General features: G+C 34.0%; 1 protein-coding gene and 1 pseudogene across 10 annotated transcripts in view; one reads left to right on the plus strand and one right to left on the minus strand.

Moving 5' to 3' along the window:
* The window catches only part of LOC105879991 (uncharacterized), a 48649-nt pseudogene extending 46393 nt beyond the window's left edge, over nt 1-2256 (minus strand).
* The window catches only part of SOX6 (SRY-box transcription factor 6), a 631508-nt gene that overhangs the window by 139712 nt on the left and 467435 nt on the right, over nt 1-24361 (plus strand). For 5 of the 10 annotated variants that reach the window (XM_076002133.1, XM_012780692.3, XM_076002134.1 and 2 more), the window contains one exon: nt 11357-11435. The exons of the other annotated variants lie outside the window; for them this stretch is intronic. In XM_076002133.1, the coding sequence (XP_075858248.1) occupies nt 11380-11435 (56 nt within the window). In that variant the 5' untranslated portion in view covers nt 11357-11379. The remainder of the gene's footprint in view (nt 1-11356; nt 11436-24361) is intronic. 10 annotated transcript variants of the gene reach the window in all.

Raw genomic sequence — 24361 nt, forward strand, 5'->3', positions numbered from 1 at the left:
CATCATATTATGGAGGTACAAATATTGCTAGGGTTACAAACATTGCCCCTGCCCCTCCTCCCTCCCCCCATGTGTCCAATCCCCGGGTGGTGTGCACCACACACGCCATGTAAGCATACACCCCTTTCCTCCTCCCACCTCCCGCCTGTCCACCACCCAATAAAAAGTTTTTTTTTTCCTTTTTTGTTTGCTTGGTCTTTTTTTTTTTTTTTTTTTTTGACATTTTGGTTACATTGTATATCCTTGCCTCTACCTAAGAAGGGTTAGAGTTATGCCCTTCCCCTCTAAAATGCTCACCACATCCCTAAGATTGGGTCCCCCCCTCCCCCAGAATCCCTGGTGAGCATTGCCACCATTTGAAAACCATAGTTTTAATCAGTCAATACCAATTTGATGGCGAGTAGATGTAGGGCCTATTTTTCATGTCTTGTGTCGCCTCACTTTGGATAACGGCTTAAACTTAATCCAGGATAGCATAAACGGTGCTAGCTCACAGTCATTTCTTAGGATTGAGTAATATTCCATTGTGAGCATATACCACATTTTAATTATCCACTCATGAATTGACAGGCACTTGGGTTGTTTCATGACCGTGCAATAGTGAATTGTGCTGCCATAAACATTTGGGTGCAGATGTCTTTATAATATAATGTTTTATGCGCTTTTGGGTAGATTTCCAACAATGCTATTGCAAAGTCGAATGGTGTTTCTATTTCTAGCTGTTTGAGGTATCTCCAAATTCTTTTCCACAAAGGTTGCACTAATTTGCAGTCCCACCAGCAGTGTAATAGTGTTCCTGTCTCTCCGCATCCTCGCCAGCATTTGTTGTTTTGGGATTTCTTGATATAGGCCATTTTTACTGGGGTTAGGTGGTATCTCATTGTGGTTTTGATTTGCATTTCTCTAATAATTAGAGATGTTGAGCACTTTTTTTATATGTTTGCAGTCTATTATTCTGTCTTCTTTGGAGAAGTTTCTTTTCATTTCTGTCGCCCATTTCTTGATAGGATTGTTTTTTTCTTGTTAATTCTTTTAAGTTCTAGATAGATTCTTGTTATTAGACCTCTATCAGAGGTATAGAGAGCAAATATTTTCTCCCACTCTGTGGGTTGTCTATAAAAAATTCATTTTGTCTCTCATTTAACTCATAGTTTGAAAAGTATTGCATTAAAGTAAGCACTTTATTAAAAATTTTCATGTTCTTTGATCTACCATTGTTTTTAAAGAACTGAGTCTCCTCTACAGAACATTAATTCCATTGCCTGTTTGATAAAATCATTAGGAAGATAAATTTTGTACTGTACTTGAAGCATATACTCTATTAATAGCACTATGTATTAAGTGCTTAATTATGCCACGTATTATGTGAAATATATTTAATTTAACTATATGATTTAATATATATATTGAGAGAGTAAGGGAGAGAGAGAGAGAGAGAGAGAGAGAATTTTCTCATTTAATTCTCGTATTTACCCTGTGAGGTAGAAAATGTTATTGTACCCATTTTTGTAATTGAGGCTGAGTGGCAATATAGACTTTCCCAATAGTAGCACAGGAAATGATAAAGCCAGAATTCATATTCAGGATTGATTTACTCAATGACCATGTTCTTTTCCTCAATTCTTATAATTTCTTAATTTTGGCTTAAAAAATTAACTGTTTTTGTGAACAGAATGTATCACAAAGCAAGGAAAAACAGACATTTAATGATGATTGCCACACATTTTTAAAAATGTAAATTTAAACTTCTTGATAAAATAATTTCCTCCATTCAAAGAAAAAAGAAGGAAGGAAGGAAAGAACAGAAAAGAAAGTAAAAGAAAAAGAAAGAAAGAAAATCCCTCGAGAGCCATGGTTAGAAAAACTTCTACTCTTTTTAAATCTTAAATAATTAAATCTCGTAAAAGTCTTCTTTTTAAACAAAAAAGAAATACATATACTTGGAATTATGTCTTACGCTACAGGTCGGTATGTTTTAGCAAGTCAGAGGAACTCAAACATGAATGAAGAGTGGAATTTTCCTTTCATTTTCTGTAATAACTATGTTTGTTGAAGAGAAAAGAGGAAAAAATGACCATCATGCCTGGTTTTGAAGAAAAACTTGTTTATGTGTGTAATATATTGGAAGAATTGTTTGGGATCACTTTGTAGAAATATGACCACCAAAATTCTAAGAAGGTGAAGGGCAATTGGATGCATGAAACTAATTAAGTCAAATAAGAATGAGTATTTTTAAAGGTAATTCACTTACCTCATTTTTCCAATCCCTCTCTGTAAAATAGGAAATATTTTAAAAAGAAAATAATGGTTACAGTTGGCTTTTATGACCTCTTTTTTTTCCTCTTTCCCAACCCCTGCCACATTCCTAAGTTTATTTTTTTTAGTTTCTACAGTTTTCTTTTTAATCATATAACATTATTTTATTTTAGTTTATATATTTTTTCAATTTCAGAATATTATGGGTGTATGAACGCTTTGGTCCCATAAATTGCCTTAGCACTACCCAAGTCAAAGCTACAAACATGCCCATCCCCCAGACAGTATGCACTGCACCTGTTAGGTGTGAATTTACCCATCCCCTCCTCCTTACTCCCAGCTGCCCGATCCCTAATGAATATTATTTCCATATGTGCACATAAGTGTTGAAGGATTAGCACCAATTTAATGGTGAGTACATGGGGTGTTTGTTTTTCTATTCTTGTTATACTTTACTTAGAAAAGTAGTCTCCAGTTCCCTCTAGATTAATACAAGAGGTATTAGTTCACCATTATTTTTAATGGCTGAGTAGTACTCCATGGTATACATATACCACATTTTATTAATCCACTCATGTATTGATGGGCACTTGGGTTGTTTCCACATGTTTGCAATTGTGAATTGTGTTGCTGTAAACATTAGAATGCAGATGTCTTTTTAATGTGGGACCTGATCAAATTAAAAAGCTTATGCACAGCAAAGGAAACAATTATTAGACCGAATAGACAACTTACAGAATGAGAGAAAATATTTGCATGCTATACATCCGTTAAGGGGCTGATAACTAGAATCTATAGCAAACTCAGGCAAATCAGCAAGGTAAAAATCAAACGACTATTAAAAATGGGCAAAATACATGAACAGAAACTCTTCAAAAGAAAATAGATGAATGGCCAACAAACATAGGAAAAGATGCTCAACATCTCTAATCATCAGGGAAAATGCAAATCAAACCACAAGGAGACATCACTTAACTCCAGTGAGAATAGCTTTTATGAAAAAGTCCCAAAACAACAAATGTTGGCATGGATTTGGAGAGACAGGAACACTCATACACTGCTGGTGGGACAGTGAACTTGTATAACCACTATGGAAAGTAGTATGAAGCTATCTCAAAGAACTAAAAGTAGAACTACCATTTGATTCAGCAATCCCACTACTGGGTATTTACCCAAATGAAAAAAACACATTCCTAAATTTAGTAGTAGACAGTTTCTGTCTGTCTCTCTTTCCTTCTTTCTCTGTCTCTTTCTTTTCCCCCCTTTTATCTCTCCTCTTTTCTCCTCTCTTCTTTCTTTCCTCTTTCTCTTCTCTCCCCTTTACCCTCTCCCCTTTACCTACTCTGCCCCTTCTTTCATTGTACATTCTTACATGCGATATTTATAATGTCCATTATAACCTTTCTCTTAGTAGAAAGGTGATTCTTGAATCTTCTAAGTAAGATGCACATGGACTTTGTTTTTACTCATTAAAAGGATGCTCTAGAGAAAAATAACATCCCTTCTCGTTTTCTGCATCTCTCTCTTTCTGCTATATCTCAACACACACTTTCAGAAAGAAACATATTGTCCTATTTCTGGAAAATATTGAAATGTTGCTATCTACTTTGTATCTTCTTGAGAGCAAGATTTGTCTATGGTTATTGTTTGATCATTAAAGAAAACCAAAGATTCCACACTAAAAATTGGCATTGACCTAGATACTTCTGCCGCACTAACTACAAATACACATTTGTAAGCACACTTTTATACAAGGAGATGGACTTGTTCAATATGTAGTTGCCATGTAATGTTACCCAAGAAGAATTGAAAACAAGCAGGTGTACTAGATCTAAGCCTCATTCATCTCAAGGTCAGGATTCTAAAACCAGCCTCCTCAAGGTTACTCAGACTAGGTGGAAAAGGATGAACTTGGATTAAAGGTACTACTACAAAACATGCTTTGAGGGCCAGAAGAAGGTAAGGAGCATTTTCAGTGATGGTACAGTGCAGTGAGAACATGATTAGTAATAGGTACGTAACTGAGATATGTTGAGGAAGTTCCCCAATAATTCTGCTGGTAGACTAGTTATGAATAAGGATGTAAAAAAACTCACAGACACATGGCTGCAGCCATTTTGGATAAATACACAAATATACAAATCATAGGGCAATTTGAGTTTTATTGATAGGTAGAGTGAGTTGCAGAACAAGAAATAAAGCATGTGTATATTCATATAAGATGAGAGATGAAGGAGAATAGTAATCACTATTAGTTGGGAAAGAATTTGAAGTTGGTGAATTATGTAAGTTAAAGTTTTCCTGATTTATTGAGTCTTAAGGGATAGGTCTAATGTTACTCTGTTGTTAACTTGTTTATGTATTTTAATGTAAATATTAGGTAGAATCCAAGCCTATACATTTTAAGATATGGATTCTATTCTCAACTCAGGATTCTTCTGGGTCTTAGGATCATGTAATCAAGGTGTCACTTCCCTATAGCACCTTAGGTTTTAGTAGTTATTAAGGTGACAAATTAATTTAAAAAAATTAATAATTGGGACAAGTGCACCAGGAATTATAAGTATGATTTATATATGGAAGTTAACTTTGTTTTGTTCTTTGACTTTGGGCTTTAAATCTATCTAACCATGGTCAGCCTCTTTGGTCACAAGAAGGAATTGGCTGAAAGAAAGTAAGCACATTTCTAGCAATCTGTAATCCATTTGGGCAGACTTATCCTGTTCTTTGTCATTCTTATTACCACTATCAAAAGTTTGTCCATTCAACTATTGCTAATAAAGATATATACTTACTTCTTGCTATCTTTAACCTCTTTTAAAATAGTTTCATCAAATATTTGTAGAGTGGAAGCCAATTGTGCATACAGTGCCAGAATGATTCCATAAGAACAACTTGCTTTACGACATATTTTATGTGTTGTGTGTGTGTTTTCTGGGTAAGAGGGAGGGAAGGGAGCTAACATTTATTGAGTACACACATATGTTATCTCATTTAATTCTTACAAGAACTGTGTGAAGTGATAATTGCATTTAGATAAAGACACTATTTGGAATCAGGGAACAACGCTATTAAAAGAATAAAATTGCCACAGATTCTTATGTAAATGGCAACACTTTAAGAAGATGCCAACTTATCTTTGCCATTATAGTGGGCTGAAGTGAGAAATAAGATATGAAGATGATATAAGTGAGAGAATGTGAAGGATAATACATGAACCATAATGATTTGCCTTACTTCCAGAGTGAATTATGGGAAACAATGCATTAAAGGAGGCACTAATACTATAATTAGTGTTACTTTGTAACATACTATCTCAGAAAAGACAAAGATTCATTTTCTGCCCAGGTAAATAAGGGAGTCTTGATAGAATCATAGCCAAACTATTTTTAACGTATTTATTTAATTTGACTCCGAGGAAACGGATCTTTTGATAGCAAAAGGAGTTTGATAAAAAATGATATCCTAAAATAATTTATAGTTATTTCGTTACATAGTTTCTATGTAACTTGTTGTTACATAGTTTCCATTATACTTCTTGCTCTCCCACTTCAAATTTCATTAGGTAACAATTACTAAATTTGAAATAAAATACCAAAAAATATAGTTAAGGCCAAATGTTTTCAAAAAATACAGAGGCTATTTTTTTTTTTAACTTAAAAAATTTGTGGAGATTTTGTCAAGCACCTAGCACTGTGATTGATTTATAACAGGTGCTAAATAAATATTATTGAAATGAAATGTGGAAATAAATATGTGCATGTTCATTTATTCATTCTTTTTTTCAGTCAACAGATATTTACTGAAGGCCTAATGTGTTCCAGGTAGATATGTTTGAGATTTAAATGTGAACAGTATACGAAAGCCAGTTTTAAGTAGCTTAAAAATCTAATGGAGAGAAATTATAATAACATCAATCTTAGAATAGAGATGTGAATGAAATAAAATACATATAAATTCAAAACTTTCCAGGAAGAATTGGAGGAAGGCTTCATTAAGTAGGTTAATATTTGAGCTGCTTCTTATAGGGGTAATAGAGGGTTACTTGGAGGAGATGTGAAGAAGGAGGAGAGTATTCTAAGATGAGGGTATACTATTTGTAAAAACACATAGACATTAGAAAGGCCTGGTAGGTTTTGGAAATTTTAAGAAGTTCATGTGATTGCTGCATGTGGGGTGGAGGGAATGAACAAAAATAAACTTGAGATTTTGGTGGCACGATTGATTATTTCCTGATATGAACCTGGAAAATGTTTAATTTCAACTAATTAATTTTCATAAGATGTGTATTTTTCTAAGAAAATACCTGTTTTATTAGAATATCCATAATATATATCTTTTAGTGCCTTCACTATAGCAGGTGAGATATTCAGCTGTTGAAATGATGAAGTTGTACAGAGTGGGACATGATATGAAAGGACTTTGGAATGATGTATTGCAAAAATTACTAATCACTTTTCTTTGAGTTGCTTTTTGAATTTTCTTATACTTTTCTAGCCAATTAATTTGCTAGAGCAACTTGTAGGTTAGTCAAATAGTTCTAAATTCTAAGAAGTAAAGGCAGAGTACTAATGTTTATTTATATGTAATAATTTATATTTTTATATTTTTAACAGAAAAAGATGAATTTTCAAAATATGTGATAGATATCTTGATAGCTTCAGGAAAATGTTAGCTTGGAATAACTTTATAACTTTTTTTTTATTTCTGTATACTAATATATATATTTCAGGCTTTATTCCAGATACGGGATTCATTTTCACATAAAGAGAGGTCAGGCTTTACAGTATTTGTTATTTAATTTCCTTTCTTCCGGAGAAACACCTCAGAGGATCTAGACTTTGTTTCAGAGAAATTATAGTTCCTTCAATTATAAATTGCTGGGATAGGTCACTACCAGATTATATAGAACATGATGTACTTTACAAGTTGAAGAGTTTTCCACTAAGTAGTAGCAGCAGTGAAAATTGTCAGAGAAACAACTAATTAATCTCTGCTCCTTTACAGCTGTTTAATGCAATGCATAACTAAAAGTCCTGTTAAATTAATTAATGATTTCAATTACGAACTTTTCTCCAAAATGTTATGATTCGTATCAGGCTGATAATGCAGTGACCTGGGAGTGTGAAATCTGTGTTATGAAGAGAGTCGCCAGTTAATTGATTCACAAATTATTTAAAGTTTGTTGCACCCAAGGGAGTGCTCAGTTTCATGACAGTCATTTCTTAAAGTGTACAAACTCCTTTTTCACCTTAAGAATATCTTCAGTTATTAAGCATGATAAAATACCACCATGTTCTGGAGCTGTGAGTAATCTTAACATTTATGATTTAGAATTTGTAGGTGACTATGTGGAGATTAAATCTATGAGGAAAGTAGAAAAATCTTGGCTAAAATGATCAATGATTCTCTTTTGTGGCAGTTTTTTCATTGTTTTTATGGTAGTCATTTTAAATAGTTTTCTAAATACCACTCCTTAAAATTTTTTTCCATTTCCTATACATTGAGAATATTTCATGTTAAAAGACAATATATTTATGCATTTTTAAGAAATTCTGAATGGTAATTAACACAGTATAAATTGATCTGATAATTGGTACTTGAAGCATTTGGGTTGCTGGTATGTAGGTCTAAATTGATGCCAGTCTTAACTGTTGGAGAGGGTGCTGACTTCATCAATTTCTATAGGACAACTTGAGTATACAGGAAAAAATTAAAAGTCATATATACTTGCTTCCAGTCTGGTTATTTTACCCATAACTTAAGTATTATAACAATTGAGAGTGTACAGATTTATAAGGAGAAGGGATGGAATCAATAATATAATTAATATTCTATAATGCATTTATTAAAATTTTATTAATGTTTTTATGCTAGACTTGGGCTGATTTCAGAGTAGATGATATGGCCATAGGTGAGACTCCTTCTTGAGTGCTTGTGGCTAAATGAGGTGGAAGAGAAAGAGGTGGTACCCAGTGAAAGGATTCTTAAGCAGGATGAGAGGGCAGCAGGAAGATCTCTTGACATGAGTGGTAGCTATATTATTAGTGTGACCTGGAATCTCTTTTGTTCTACATACAGATTTTAGCTTAATGACTAGTTATAAAGTCCAGGGCTTTTAGAGTGGTAGAACAATATCCTTAGTAGTTTCACTTCAATTTCATAGGAAGTATGAAAAAGTCATTTTTCATTTAATATGAAAAACAAATTTCCTTTGGAGATGTTTGTCTCTCAGCTCTAAATGGATAGATGTATTTGCAGGATGGAACAGGAAGCTTGTATTCTGGATAGACACTATGTTTACAAATTTCACTTGTCCTAGTAACTCTTCTGTTTTACTTTCATTTTTTTTTTTTTTTTTTTTATCTAAGAAAATTGCCCAAAGAGAAAGAAGACAAATAGAGAAACAGCATTATTAAAAATAAGTTTATCTTTGTTAAACTTGCTGCAGGGCAAAAAGAAATGGACTTGAAAGGGAAGTAAATTTATACTAATTTTTGCATTGTAGGAAATGTACTATTTTAGACACTGACTGACTGCTTCTGTTTTCTAAAATTAAGGAGCCTATAATCTCAGCACCATTAACAAGTGCTGTCATTCAGATACACAGTGTCTGGCTGATTTAAATAAAATGAAATGAAGATAGTTGTTTCTGGTCCCTTGGCTTCACTCATTGCCATAAACATATGCTCTGCGTCCCGCTTCTTTCCATCTTATTTATGACTTTAATTTGTTGTGTGGGCTGCGCTAGAAATTAAATTTAATATAATTCTCCAAGGGACCCTGTCATATAATAACATGGTAATTTCTGTGTATCCTTTTGAAAAATGAGGAAATTAATTCTTCCTGACATGTTCTAATTATTCCAGTGTGAACGGCAAATCCGTTTTTCCTAGCCCCTGAAGTGTTATAGGCAAATGGCTGGTGTTCAAAGCTGAGGTGCTAATGCTGACCAGCAGTGCGTTTAATTTGAAACATGAGCAGACACCTTTCAACACACCTTTGTAATATTGGAGTACTTTACAGAAATTAATTCACTACTTATTTGGCAGCTTAGCCTTGGGGTTATGTTTTTGTATTCATCAATACTATAGTCATGTTAGCATAATGTTTCCTGTTTCCTTCAATGCTTGGTGCCTATGTATGGAACTAAAAGTGTGCAATGGGTAGTTCAACTGCATGAATGAAGGAGAATCCAGACACTTCAGAAATACCAGTTGTATGCCAAATTGTGTTTACACTTTATAGAGAGGTGTAGCAAGGTCTTGAATGTTAAACTTAATTATAGTCTATGGTTAGCAGCTTTAACTAAAATTACATGGTGTAGGAATTATTGGGAAAATCTTGCTTTGAAAAGACAACTATATACTCTGTTGCCCTGCTGTAGATTTCAGTTGTGGAAATCCAATTTCTTACACGAGGAATGATACCATGAAAAGACAGTTTGTGAACAAAATTTATGGAATAGAAATCTCAAGATCTGAACTCTGTTAGGAAGGAAGTAGCTCTACCTTTGGAGATAAAGTTAGAGCCATTTTTTGGTGCTGTTGGCCATGTTAGTTGTGTAACTTATCATTTATTTGTGTTAATTGGAAAGTCTAGGTAGTATTCTTTACAGGAATTAAAAGAAGAACTTACTTTATCTGTAATCTTTATTTTAAAATTAGACACTATATACATTTCTTTAATCAGGTCAATCATTTGTGTCAGTCCTGATACAACTCATTTGTTTTAGTGAGCAGTTGATAAATGCCATTACACATTGGCTATTTATTGTTATAAAAAATTAATGCATGAAATCCTAGTTAAAATAGAAGATAGAAATATAATTAAACTTAAATAAAAGAATTGTGTTTGCAATGGCTGTAATCAAGACTCTCTATTTATCATTTTTTGTATGTTTTAAGTTAAATTTTAAGTGAAATAGGAGAAATGGGAATGGTAGCATAATTATTCTGATAAATAATATTAATATTGCCCATAGTTTTTATTTTTTTCGGCATATTATGGGGGTACAGATTTTAAGGTTTCAATAAATGCCCTTTGCCTCCCTCCCCCCACAAGTCTGAGTTTCCAGCATGACCATCCCCCAGATGGTGCACATCTCACTCGTTATGTATGTATATACCCGCACCCCTCCCCCCTCCCACCTGCCCAATGCCCTATTACTGTAGTACCTATGTGTCCAATTAGGTGCTGCTCAGTTAATACCAGTTTGCTGGTGAGTATATGTGGTGCTTGTTTTTCCATTCTTGGGATACTTCACTTAGTAGTATGGGTTCCATCTCTAACCAGGAAAATATAAGATGTGCTATATCACCGTTGTTTCTTAGAGCTGAATAGTACTCCATGGTATACATATACCAAATTTTATTAATCCATTCATGCCCATAGTTTTTATGCTGACCATTCAGCTGCTAGATATTTCATTTTATTCTTTCCATCAATCTACCAGAGGCTACTGTCAGATTTAGACTATGGACAAGGAAGAATATGATTAAAACTTCCCTGTCTTAGCTTTCCCTTATATTAGACTGATGAAAAAAATGGGCTTCTTTTGGCTGGAAACCTGGGAGAACATAACAACATGCTTCTTTCTATTCAAGTACATGCCTCTCTGTACTGTTCATCTCAAGGGAAGGTTATTATGAAGTTATTTCTGTGGCTTTGTAAGGATAAGAGATGGAAGAGGGAGTTGGAAGATAAAGAGGGAGCAAGGGTATCCCTTCCTGGACCTATAGACTATATAAGTTGCTGAAGATTTCCTGATCATGTACTTCTCCTTTATGTCCTAGGAAAGGAAGAGAAATCTGCCCATCTGATCTTTCTTTTCCTTTTCCTTTTTGTCACTGATATCACAGAAGGATTAGTACCAAAGAGGAGAGATAGGGGCTAGACCAGATCATGGTCCCGCTTGGATCAGATCCTTTTCAGAGCCTCGATATACTATTTATATGGATTCTAAGAAAGAATTGAAGATTTTTTTCTCTATTTCTAATATTCTTCAAAATAAGGGAGCCATAAAAAAGTTGTTGACCAGGTTAAAATAAGCTACTTATATGTGCAATTATGCATATACCTAGTTCCGTTCTCTTTCTAGGAAAGAAACTGCAAACATTTTACATGCTTCCATCTCAGGATGCTGCAATCAGTGTGTCCAGCAAAATAAATGAAAAGAGGTAAATATCCCCCAATTTTGAATTTTTTTCTTTTAAAATGTTACTTAGGCTCAATTTTTGGTCATTTTCATTTTTAAAAATATCTTATTATAATTTCAAATTATTGTCTAGAAAAATATGTTACACTTATTTTCTATGTAATTTTTACTTGATTCAATGCAACTTGACATATATGTTAAATTTTATTTAAAAATAAACAAGTTGCAGTTTATTTATTTTGCATATATATGCATACATATGCACTCACACACACAAACACACACATACTTCCAAAAGGCTTATGTTTGATTTCTCTCTCCTTATTACACTCTTTGATACTTTCCTTTTATGCCAGTAGATTCATTTCATAAATCAAATTTATTCATTTTGCAGGCTTATCAAATTTTGTTTATTGATGACTATAGTTAAAAACAAGATTTTCCCATGCTTACATATGCATGTATTTTTACATCAATAATAGCAACTAACAATTATTGAGCATTTGCTATTTGCCAGCCACTGTACTAATCCTTTACATGAATTGTCTCATATGAAACTAGAAGCAACTCTTTGAGGTAGCTATCACTATATATATAAATATATATATATTTTTTCTAGTTTTATGAATGAGCAAACTGAGAACAGACAGGCTAAATAATTTTACCAAAATTACATAGTTTACAAGTGGAAGAATGAATATTTTAACATATCAAATGCTTAGAACAGTGCCTGGCACATAGTAAGCCTTCAATGAATATTAGTTGCTATTCTTGTTTCTGTTGTAAAGTGCTATGGGTGCTAAATTTCAACCAATATTTGTTGATTCTCTATTTTTATGAATAAGATTAGGAGGCTTCCTAAAAAGAAGGTGATTTAGAAACTAAACTGTTAGGTCTTTAAACCTAGCTTGTGAACCTTGGTACTTATGTGAGCTTCAATCTTAATTCATATAAACAGATATTTTTTGAGTACTTGCAATATATACAGTTCTCTTTTGGATGCTACAAGGTATATAAAATGTCCCTGATGTCATGGAGCTTACAGTCTAGTGGGGTTGGGGGTGGGGATATGAGAAAATATATAATGACTCTAATGGTAGAATAAGATTAATTCTATTTTATATTTTAAAATAGTTCAGGAGAGAATTTCTAAGGCCCTTACATTCTTAAATGAGCCCATAGTCTTGACCAGATTTTATACTTGGTTTGTGCAGAAGGCTAAGATCCAATAATAATAGTGTCAGAACAGAGCAAAGTAGGGTGATTTCATACATACTGAATTTCAGATGCTAGTTGTACCAATATGTGGACGTGTCAAATACTTAAAATAACAGCAAAGTGACATTTACTGAAAACTTCTTTTGCAAGAGGCACAGGATTATTTACTGCTCAGAATACATTTTCTCATTTAATCCTTCCAATAACCCAGTGAAGTAGGTATTATTACTAAGCCTATTTTACAGATAAGGAAACTAAGATTTAGAGAGATTAAGTATTTTACCTGAAGCTGTAGATTTAGTAGGTGACAGAGCTGGGACTTAAAATTAGGTCTATATGATGCTATGCTCTTAATCACAAAAATTACACTGTGTGGAAGTATGACTAGGGAACTCAAAAGAGTGCTCTGGGTTAGAGATACAGATTTGGGACTTAACTGCAAAGGAGTGATAGTTAAATCCATGGAGTTAGATTGTATCTCCCCACAGGCTGGGGGAGGGGGCAGAGAGAGAGGGAAGAAAGGAAGAAAGGAAGGAAGGAAAGAAGGAAGGAAAGAGTTAAAGAACAAGGGAGTGAGGGAGAGAAAGAACAACCTAAGATTTAAACCTTGGGAGAATGGTAAAGGGGAAGGAGAGAGGAGCAGTGAAAGAACAATAGAGAAGTAGTTAAAGAAAAATAAATAGGAAAGTTTTATGTCATGAAGTCAAAAGAGGAAAGAATTTCAGTAAGAAGGGAGTGACCAATAGCAATCACTGTTGATTTGATATAGCAGTATCAAATATTGTTGAGAATTTTTGAAGAATGAGGATTTGTCAATAGGTGCTTGTTGCTAAAACCAGAACTACTTGGCAAAGGACCACATTGCGAGGATGATGATGAAGTAGTGATAGAGGGACAGAACACCTTGTAAAGAAGCTTGGTAGCTAAGGAAGCAAGTGTCTGAAGCAGTCCCTTAATGGAGAGAGACTACTGAGAAAAGGGTCTTTTTTTTTTAGAATAGGGAGAACATAATTATGGTTTATAAACATAAAGAAAGCAATCAGTAAAGAAAGAGAGTGGAGGAAGAAAACTAAAAGAAGAAACAAAAAAGGGAGAAGAAAATTTTTTTCTGCTTCTTGAAATAGTTTTGCTCAAAGATTTTTAATAGATTAGTTCCCCAGGGCTGCTGTAGCAATATATATTTATTTGTTTCATAGTTCTGGAGGTTAGATGTCCAAAATCAAGGTGTTGGCAGGGCCATTCTCCTTTTGAAACCTATAGGGAATCCTTCATTGCTTCTTCCTAGCTTCTCGTGGTTTGCTGGCAGTTATTGGCTCTTCTAGATCTAAAATTCTATGATTTTACAACTAATAGATTTTATTATTACCTAGTTCATATTCTTCAAGGGAAACTTGTGTACAGATTTTATGCTTTGGCTGTTAGCATGCAAGTTGGTGTTTTGTGTGTATATGATTATGCGAGAACAATTTAAAGATAATTTGGAATTTGTAAAATATGTAGAACTAGCAATTAAAAACAAGTATAAAATATGCTCTAAGGCTAACTTTTTAGTTCTTAAAACCCTAACCCTCTTCAGAAGGAATTAAATTTGATTACATTTAAAATCATGTGATTTAATAGAAATAAATATACATATGCAAATTGTTTGTACCCTGCACAATTATTGGAATTTAGATGTCTTCATTTTTAATCAATAGTTATTTTCTTTGCTATTGCAATAAAACACTGAAGAAATAATACCTGAAATTTCATGGCAATGCAGATGAGCTCTCAATTAATAATAACTTTAAGTTTCAATTGTGGTGAATACTATTATTTATCTTACATATTGGATTATGAGGCTGCATAATAGTTATATACTTATGGAAGATGGTTTGATTTAACCAGCTTAATATGTGAGTTAGATTGTTACTGTAAAATATTTAATATAACAGCTAATATAAACCTGAACACTAAAATTTGCCAAGGTAAGATATAAATATATTTTTAAATATTTGTGACTACCACTTTTTCTGTGACTGATTTTATAAATTATGTTTTTTTCTCTTTCAATTAGGTATTTTTAATATTTAATTTATATGGACTATACAGATGGCATCTAAGACAAGTATTTGTGTAGTTTTCTATTCATTTACAAAACATTTATTGAGGGCTTGCTTGTTAACTAGGTATTCTTCTAAGGACTGAGGATATATATCTAAATAGGAAAGGATATTTTATGTCAAAAGACTTTATGGGCTAGAGGGGGAGATGAGGTACATAATGATTGTACATAGTACAACATGATATCTTGCAATAAAGGTCTTATAAAGTGCTATGATATAACAGAAGAAGAAATTAAGAACAGATGTAATGGAAGGTTTCATCAAAGCAGTGACTTTGAGTCATGTATTGATAGAAGATTAGGGAAGAGTAAGCCCCATAATGGCAGAACCTTTGTCTTGCTCACTAGTCTGTCTCTTGTGCCAAAAACAATGCCAGGCACACAATAAGTTTTAGTAACTATTTTTTAAAATTTTGAATCAATCTAGGGGGACAAGAATAAAAATGGATACTCTAGAAATAGGAGAAACATGAGAAAAGTATGAAGACATCAAAGGTCATGGCAAGTGAAGACTTACGATTTGGTTTATTACAGCTAAAATGAGGGTATGAGGAAGATGCACTAAAATCTAATGACTAAGTATGTATTTTGGAATCAGTCAGAACAGTTTGAATCTTAACTTCATCTTATATTACCTTTATGATAGTGGGTAAAATGTTCACTGTTTTCCTACTTTAAAATATAATTAATAATGTATATTTATAATGGTGCTTTGCAATTGCTTGGCAGTAGTGCCTGGCACATGGAAAGCATTAAAAAAATGATTGGCAGGGCACGGTGGCTCATGCCTATATTCCTAGCACTCTGGAGACTGAGGCAGGAGAATTGCTTGAGGTCAGGAGTTCGAGACCAGCCTGAGCAAGAAAGAGAGACTCCCGTCTCTACTAAAAGTGGAAAAATTAGTCGGGTTTTGTGGCATGCACCTGTAGTCCCAGCTACTTGGGAGGCTGAGGTAGGATCACTTGAGCCCAGGTTGTAGTGAGCTAGGCTGACACCACTGAACTATACCCAGGGTGACAGAGTGATACTCTGTCTCAAAAAAAAATTATTAAAACTATTATTACTGTTTGAGAAAGCAATAGGCCCTAAGACTATAAGGACACAAATGGTTAAAATCCTAAAGGACTTTGTGTCATATTAAGGAGTTTGAACTATCCTGGAGATGATTGGGAGCTGTTAAATTTTGGTTTGATATTCAACATTAGCTACAACATATATATATATATACACACACACACACACACACACACACACACACACACACACACGGCACTCTGGAAAGGGACAGTTAGTAGCTCATAAACTGTACTTTATCGTTTTCATAATATTCCATTACTGTTACACAAGTTCAACATTCCTCATCCTGCTCATATTGCTCAATTATCTGATGCTCACTCCAAGTAGGGAATAGACAACATGAAATTGTTGACTTGGTTAAGCAGAGTCACCTTCCTCAAGTCTCTTGAGGTTAGGGGATAGGTTAAATAGCACATAGCAAGAAACCAAAAATTTGAAAAAGAAGAATGAAATAATTAAATAGGATAGCTGTTATTTATAGGACTGGTATATCAATGACCTAAAATATAACTTGATGGGGCAAGTGGATGATCCATTGTTGATAATTGAGAGTTGATTGCATTTTTATAGGTCATGTTGCACAGCTAGCTGACCTAATAAGGTCTTTTAATAGACCACAAGTTCTAGCGTTCATCTGCATACCAAAACCTTTTTGCACAATATCTTACATATCATACGTTCACAATTATATTTGTTATTGAAAATTATAGTTTATATTTCAGTTAATATAATTAGTTTTTACTCTATTTTTTAAAATCTCTTGAAAACCTTTTTTTTTCTTCAGAATGGTGAAGAGAAGGGAAAAATAAAGAATGATGTGTTTTGCTAATAAAAAAAACGATTTGCTATTGTTAACATTTCCAGGATGGAAAAGGGCAAAAATATCATTTCTCTTTATTATTTCAAGTGAAATTAATACTGCTAGTCTAAAGGTTTTGGTTAGTCTAGGTTTGGTAGTTCATCCTGGTTTAAGACGGTTTCTATAGGGAGAAAATGATCTTTGTAAAGGCCCTGATGTGCCATTTTGAATCCCGAAGCAGAAATCGTAGGTAGGCTTATATGCCTTATAATTTAGAAGATCGCTAGCTATACAGCAGGGCCTCACAGAATGCCTATTGAACAAATGTTTTTAATATTTGAATCATGGATGTAAAATGAAATGTACTAGGATCTTGACCTCATGGGAGAAGAGTGATTTGTTAAGATTTTGGAGAAAATAGTTACTACCTGGGCTTTCTAGATCAGCATTTCTCTATGATTTGAGCACCACTAACTGTTAACTAACTGCATTTCGGTGCTTGTTAAAAATGCAGATTCTTGGTGCCCTACCTCTTCCTGTGGAATTAGAATCTATAGATGCCCAGGATTCTTCATTTAAACAAATCCTACAGATGATTCTAATCACTGCAAAAATTGAGGCCTACTGTCCTAAAAAAATAATTTGGTAAAAAGCTGGGATCTTAAAAAATAAGACAAATATAAAATTGGATTTCTGATTAAGGTAGTTTGTATCATTGAATACATCTAAAATAACTCTAATACTGAAAACTAACCTTTTAAATTTATTTGTTTTAAAATTAAAACTTAAGAGTAACAGCATTTGAACAGCTAATTTGTACATTATTTTGGGATCATTCATAAATTGCTTTCAAATCCTTTGACTTAGAGACCATTCTACAAATCTACTTTTGACTCTAATTAACTTGCCTTTGCCTTTGAATTAAAAACTGGAGTTCTGAACTATCTTAAAGAGTTTTTAAAATGGTGTTGATGTCTTTTCAATTGTCTTACTTCACTAGGTGGGACCTAGATGTTTGCCATAAATGAAGTGGTACTAATTAAATACAGTATAGCTATTCATCCCCATCAATCAAGATAACTATATTTTTGAATTTGTAGGAGTGGAGGGATGGGAAGTGAAAGAGGTGACCTAAAACTCCATCAAATGAATGCCAGTTGATATAAAGTCTAATTAGTAAAATTTAGTGATCGGTTTGCTCAGGGGACTTTTGGGGAAAATCCCTAAATAGGACCATTTCTTTGCTTCTAAATATAATATGATTTTATTTTTCCTCCTATTTCTGATCTCACATTTTATTTGCTATAGAGAATTTAATGATTACCACAATGTAGGAAATGTTTGGTAATGTCTAGTTGGATGGGACTGTTAGTATGTAAGTACAACATCAAGATGATAATAATGCCTTATATAATTCAAAAGAATATTAGAAATTGGGAAAGTTATATATGATGAATACTTTACATGAAATCTGAGCCCTGCTGGGACAATTAAAACAATAGAAGTTCAAGTAAATTCAAAGTACCAAGAACAATTAACATTCACATGCTTCATAGTTTTAAAAAGGTACATTCTTTTTTCTTTTACAATCTCTTGTTCCATTTTGCTCTTCCTCATGTTTTCTTTTCCTCATCTAGTTTATAAATTTGAATATTTAAATTTTCTTTCTTAATTGGTATCTTACTAACTGTGGTTTGGACTGAAATTCTGGAAGGGCATTGAGATTTTGCTTAGCTATTATGAAATGTCAGGAACTTTAATTTTTTTTCAGCTGTAGAAATTGTTTATTTTGGAAATTTATCTGGCTTGTTTTGTGGACATTATCACGTTAAATATAGGGTCTACTATGTGCCTGGTACTATTTGAGACAATGGAGATACAGCGGTGAATAAAACAAAATCCTTGCTTTCATTAAGTTTATGTTTTAGTGGTAGTGGTGGAGAAGACATTAAAAAATAACCAGTAGACAGTAGTATGTCAGAAGATAATGAGTGCTACGAAGAAACATTAAGCAGAATAAAGAAGGCAGGGAGTGCAGAGGTGGGAAGTTTGCTATTTTATGTCCAGAATACAGTAAGGCAGCCCGGTGTGATGGTTCATGCCTGCAAATCCCAGCACTTTGGAAGGCTGAGGTGGGAGGATTGCTTGAGGCCAGAAGTTCAAGACCAGCCTGGGCAATATAGTGAGAACCTGTCTCTACAAAAAAATTTTTGAAAAAATTATCTAGGTGTGGTGGTGCATGCCTGTATAGTACTAGCTACTTGGGAGGCTGAGCCAGAAGCATTACTTGAGCCCAAGGAGTTCAAGGCTGCAGAGAACTATTATCATGCCACTGTACTCTAGCCTGGGATGTAGAGTGAGACCCTATCTCAAAAAAAAAAAATACAGTAAGACCTCACAGATGAGGTGATATTTAAGTTGAAAACAAAGAAATGAAGGAAAAAATTATGCAGATATCTGGAGGAAGACCAGTCTAGAAAGAGGGAACCAGTATCATGACATAGAGGAGTGACCTTGATGAGATTGAGGAGGCCACTATAGCTGTATGATGTGATTGGTGAGAACATGTATGATTTAAGCTATTTAACTCTTTTGCTTTTACTTTGAGGAAGATGGAAAACTTTTACCATGAGGAAGATGGGAAACCAGAGGAAGACAGATTCTCAGTGGAAAAGTGACATGAGTTCTTAGCAGAAAAATGACATGATCTGACTTCTATATTAAAAGGTTTGCTCTGGCTGCTATGTTTAGTATAGGCTATATCAGGGAGACTAGTTAGGAGGTGTGTTAGTTTACTCCAACTGCTCTAACAAAATGGCAAAGATGGATGGATTATAAACAACAGAAATTTATTTCTCACAGTTCTATAGGCTGGGAAGTCCAAAATCAAGGCGCTGGTAGATATGGTGTCTGGTGAGAGTCTGCTTTCTCATAGACAGCCTCTCACTCTAATCTCATATGGTGGAAGAGGGAAAGGGGTCTCTCTTGTTTTTTTTCTTCTTCTTTTTTTTTTTTTTAATAAGAGCAGTAATCTCATTCATGAGGCCTCTGCCCCCATGACCTAATCATCTTCCAAAAGCCCTACCTCCTAATATAATCACCTTGGGAGTTAGGATTTCAACATATGAATTTTGGGAATATATAAACATTCAGACCATAGCAGAAGGCTTTTGAAGTAATCTAGGTAAATGATGAAGGGGTCTTGGATGAATGAATGAAAAAAAAGAATGAATGAATAACTAAATAAACAGGGGTTATATCTGTCATTCTGAACAAATATAATGAGATTTGACATAGGTAAGTACTCCCTGAGGAAGTAATGATTGAGCTGAAATCTGAAAGGATAATAGGCAACAATAAAGTAGAAGTGCTGGGGTGGGGCTAGGGAAGATGTAAAATATTTTAGGCAAAGGAAAGAGCATATGCAATGGTCCTGTGGTGGGAGTGTGTGTGCATGTTGTGTTCCAGGCCAAAGCTCAGAGAGCTAATGTTTATATATTAATTATGTAATGCATTTTGTTGATTTCTCAAGATAGTCTGAGGCAGTTCCTGTTGTTTCCATTTTACAGTTGAGGAAATTGAAGCATATAGAAGTGAAATCACTTGCCCAGGGTCAGATTGCTAAGAAAGAGCAGAGCTTGTTTTTTTATTATAACTACCTTCCATCTTTACCAGAGTGTAAGTTCAATGAGGGGAGAGACCTTATTTTGTTTGAAGCTGTATCTCAGCAACTGGAATAGTGCTCAACACATGGTAGATGCTCAGTTAAATACTTGCTGAATGAATAAATCAGAGAATGAATTGGAATCCAGGTGTATCTAACTCCAGAGTCCATATTCTTAACCACGTTTTGCACATTCAGCTGCAAATTAGAGCTGTCAGATTATTTCTTACAGAAGATTTTGATAAGGGGCCAAAGCCTCAGGCCAGTGCAGTCCAAGAGGGATGAAGAAAGATCATTGCTGAAGGGGAAATAGAACTCAGAAAGAATAAACAATTCAAGATTAATTTGCTATAAACTAGAATAGCTAAAAAGGGAGGAAGAAAAGAAGACTCTGATTCTAAAGCTGAGTGGTTAACTTCCACAATAGCTTTTATTAGGACTACTAGGACCTGGGTCTGGAAATGTATTTTGCTTTGCTATCCCACAGTTGCTCATTGTTTTGACTTAGCCAGTTTGTTTCCTGGGAAGCAAAACCAAGTCAGTATGTCCTATATAATTTTTCTCTCTGGTCCCTTTAATTCTTTCAATCATCAGCCCCCATTCTTTAAACATTTTTCTTATCAGGCACTCTCAGATAATTTGTACTCAGGTATATATGATCTGTGAGACACACAAAATACCTTCTGACTTCTTGGTTCTAAGTTGGTAGTTTGGATGTGTAACTTTATGCCTACCTATCTGTAGAAATTTCTCTCTGAAATGGAACTTTGTGTATCTCACTTCTAGAAATTCAGTCCATAATCTTTCTGTTTCTTCAGCTCACATTGCCCCATGTTCTTTTACTATTTCAAACTCTTTTTCCTTCTGTCTCAGAGGAAGAAATGTTCCATCTCTTTTCATAAGGTGACATCTCCACTTGTGCTTTTTTATTCTTATTCCCTCTAATGAGGATCCCTTCTCTTATTTTTTACGGTGTTGGAGATTCAGTTTCTAATTCCTATTTTGCTTCTTTCTGGCTTTGGGAACTTGAGCGAATTACTTTACTTCTTTGAGTCACAATTTCTTATCTTAAAATATCATTTGTCCTGATAATTTTGCAAGTTGGTAGTGAGTCAGTTACAATAGTGTATGTGAATATACTTTATAGACTAGAAAACTCCATTCAAATGCAAGACGTTATTATTACAAACTATGTGAACAAATAATTCAGATTTCTTTTTAAAATAGTTTTTGTTAACTTTGCTAACCCTTGAAATGTCCTTATTTTCTTCTTCCTTTTACTGTCAATACTCTTGAATGAATAGAGTTTATTTTCTATCTACATCTCATTGCTCCTCAATCCATTGGAGTCTGGCTTCCATTTGATTCTGGCTGACTCTATCAAATCTACTGCCTTCAAGAATACTAGCGCTTGCCTAATTCCATATTCAATGTCAGTCTTGCTTTCTGTAGCAGTTGATATTGTTGACTAAAGATGGCTCAGCACAGTACTTAACATGTAGTATGCATTCAACAAGTTTTTAGTACATAAATGTTTCTCTTTTGCGTTTTGGATGAATCCACTTTTTCTGCTCATAAACTAAATATATACATCTCCAAGTTTAGTCCTTTCTCTGCTGTTTTTGCTCTGTACTCTCTTGGAGGTCTGATTTATTCAAATGCATTTTAATGCTACATGGATGGATCCCACATCTATTTTTCCAGCTTTGTCCTGAGCTTTAGTTCTGTTTGTTTAACTCTATATTTCTACCTAGATGTCTTATCATTTTGGATTCACCAAGTTTAACATCTCCTTCCCCTAAATCAATCTCTTTTTTTGCCTTTTATATTTTTGAAAGTGATACCAGCACTTAGACACCCAGACATGAAACTTTAGAAATGTGTTGACTTCTCTTTCTTATGCATCACTACAGTGGTCATTCATTTGGTTATTAAATGTTTATTCAGTGCTCATTACATGTAAAGTACTATCCTAGATGCTGGGAATATATGTAAGTGAAACAAAACAGATAAAAATAACTGCTCTCAAGGATCTTATTTTCTAGTCATTTGCATTTTCATCGATTTATTCAATAAATATTTACTGAGAGTAATGGGGGTAGTCGTCCAAGAAGTCTTCTCTAATATAAAAACATTTGATCAGAAACCTGAATGAAGTGAGGGAGCAAGCCATGCAAATTATTGGGGGAAGAGCTTTCAGGCAAAGGAAAAAATGTAGAAAGGCCTTCAAGTGGGAGATGCTTGGTTATTCAAAGAAAAGTTGGCACCAATACTATGATTAGAGTCAACTGAGATAGTAAAAGCAAGTTGGAGATAATGTTAGAGAGATAGCTGGTGGCAAGATTAAAGTAGTGTCCTCAAAACCATGATGAAGACTCTGGCTTTTATCTCAGTGATATAGGAAACTATTAGAGGATTTAAGAGAGAAGCAAGATGAGGTAATTTACATTTTTAAAAGAGTTGCTTGCTATGAGAAGAAGAGGCTATAGAAAAGCAGGTGTAGAAGCAGGAACACCAGTTAGGAGGCTAAGACAAAAGTATGTTTACTTTTGTAAACATGAGAGATGACGATGGCTTGGACTAGAGTGGTAGCAGCAGAAAATGGTACATATGTTGAATACATAAACTAGGGGGAAAGAAGCCTTTTTGGGTAGATGTAGCTTCCCTTGGCAGCATGGCATTATGAGTTGGGAAAACCTTTCCTTATAGGTGCCTTTTCCTTAGATGGTTGCAGCCCCATGCTAAGATACATGACTTAAAGAGTAGAGTACTGGCTAGATTTACAGCCTACTTGCTCCTTCAGTGCAGTCCCCTTGTGCAGTTCATAAACTGTGTAATGGTAAACAACCATTCTGGATAGAGGTGAAGGGAGTAAGAAGTCACTCTTTCTTAAACATTTTTTTATTACTATTATTCTCATCCAGCCCCTTATCATTTCACATATATTTAATCTCTCCAGCTAGATTGTTAAGTCACTGAGAACCAGAACTAAGTCTTATTCTTTGTTTTACTAGTACTTGACATGGTTATCTGTAGTTTGATGTCTGTTAATGGTGACAATAATGAAACTATTTTATGTCATTCCTTTGTGCAGATCATTTTGCTAAAGTTCCTGAAGTCTAAAACAGTTTCACATGTTAATAAAAGCTAATTATAACAGCTTATGTTCAATGTTTAGAGACATGAACTATCAAATATAGAGGCTATTATTGTGACATATAAAAGTAGATGTATTCTTTTGGTATCACTTAGTATTAGTTGTCCTCTGAGAGGCTGATTGTTTCAGTGTACCTGGGTTTGTTTCAATAGTTGATACCAAATGCAAGGGAAGTGATAAAATACTTTATTTTATTCATATGTGCTTATTTCAGTAAACCTGACAATATCTTTAAATGACATGGTGTGGATGAGGCAAGTCTAGGGACTACTGCCAAATCCTACATAGCAGCAACATGGAAGTAGTTTAGTCAATTTCACTAAAAGTTTGAAATCTACTGTATTAGAGGCACGTGCAAAAGCTGTGTTAATTGCTAGCTTATTTTCCATATGGTTCTGTTTTAATGAAGCATATTTGATGCAGATGGTTGAAAAGTAAGTTGGGCAATGTCTAAACTGGCTCTAATTCCTACAGTGCTTCCACTCCAATACTTAACAGTGCCTTTATAAAGTTTCTTCATTCACACCTTTTTTTGTTGTTGAAACGTGACCTAAGATAACTAAAAACTATTCTTTCTTTCAACTTAATCTCTGAAAAGACCAAGAACAGTTCTTGTTCCTCCCATTTAATGAACATACTCCTCCCATTTAAAGTCAAAACTACACTTCAACTTGGTTTCTTTTATATTATTGGGTTCTCTTCATCATTACTATGGCTATTCTGATTATATTTAGTTGAGATAATGGGCATTATGAAGGGTCTCATATAGGAACTGAAATACTAAAGTTACCAAATGCTAAATTTAGCTTTGTTCACATGGCAATAATTTTACCTCTTTGGGGGTATGAAATACAGAAGTCTAGAATGTTAGTAACTATCTCTTGTTTGCACATTTTTTTTATATCTTGTGCATTGAAATTGGATTTACT

Source organism: Microcebus murinus, chromosome 4 (assembly GCF_040939455.1).
Source record: "Microcebus murinus isolate Inina chromosome 4, M.murinus_Inina_mat1.0, whole genome shotgun sequence".
NCBI lineage: Eukaryota > Metazoa > Chordata > Mammalia > Primates > Cheirogaleidae > Microcebus > Microcebus murinus.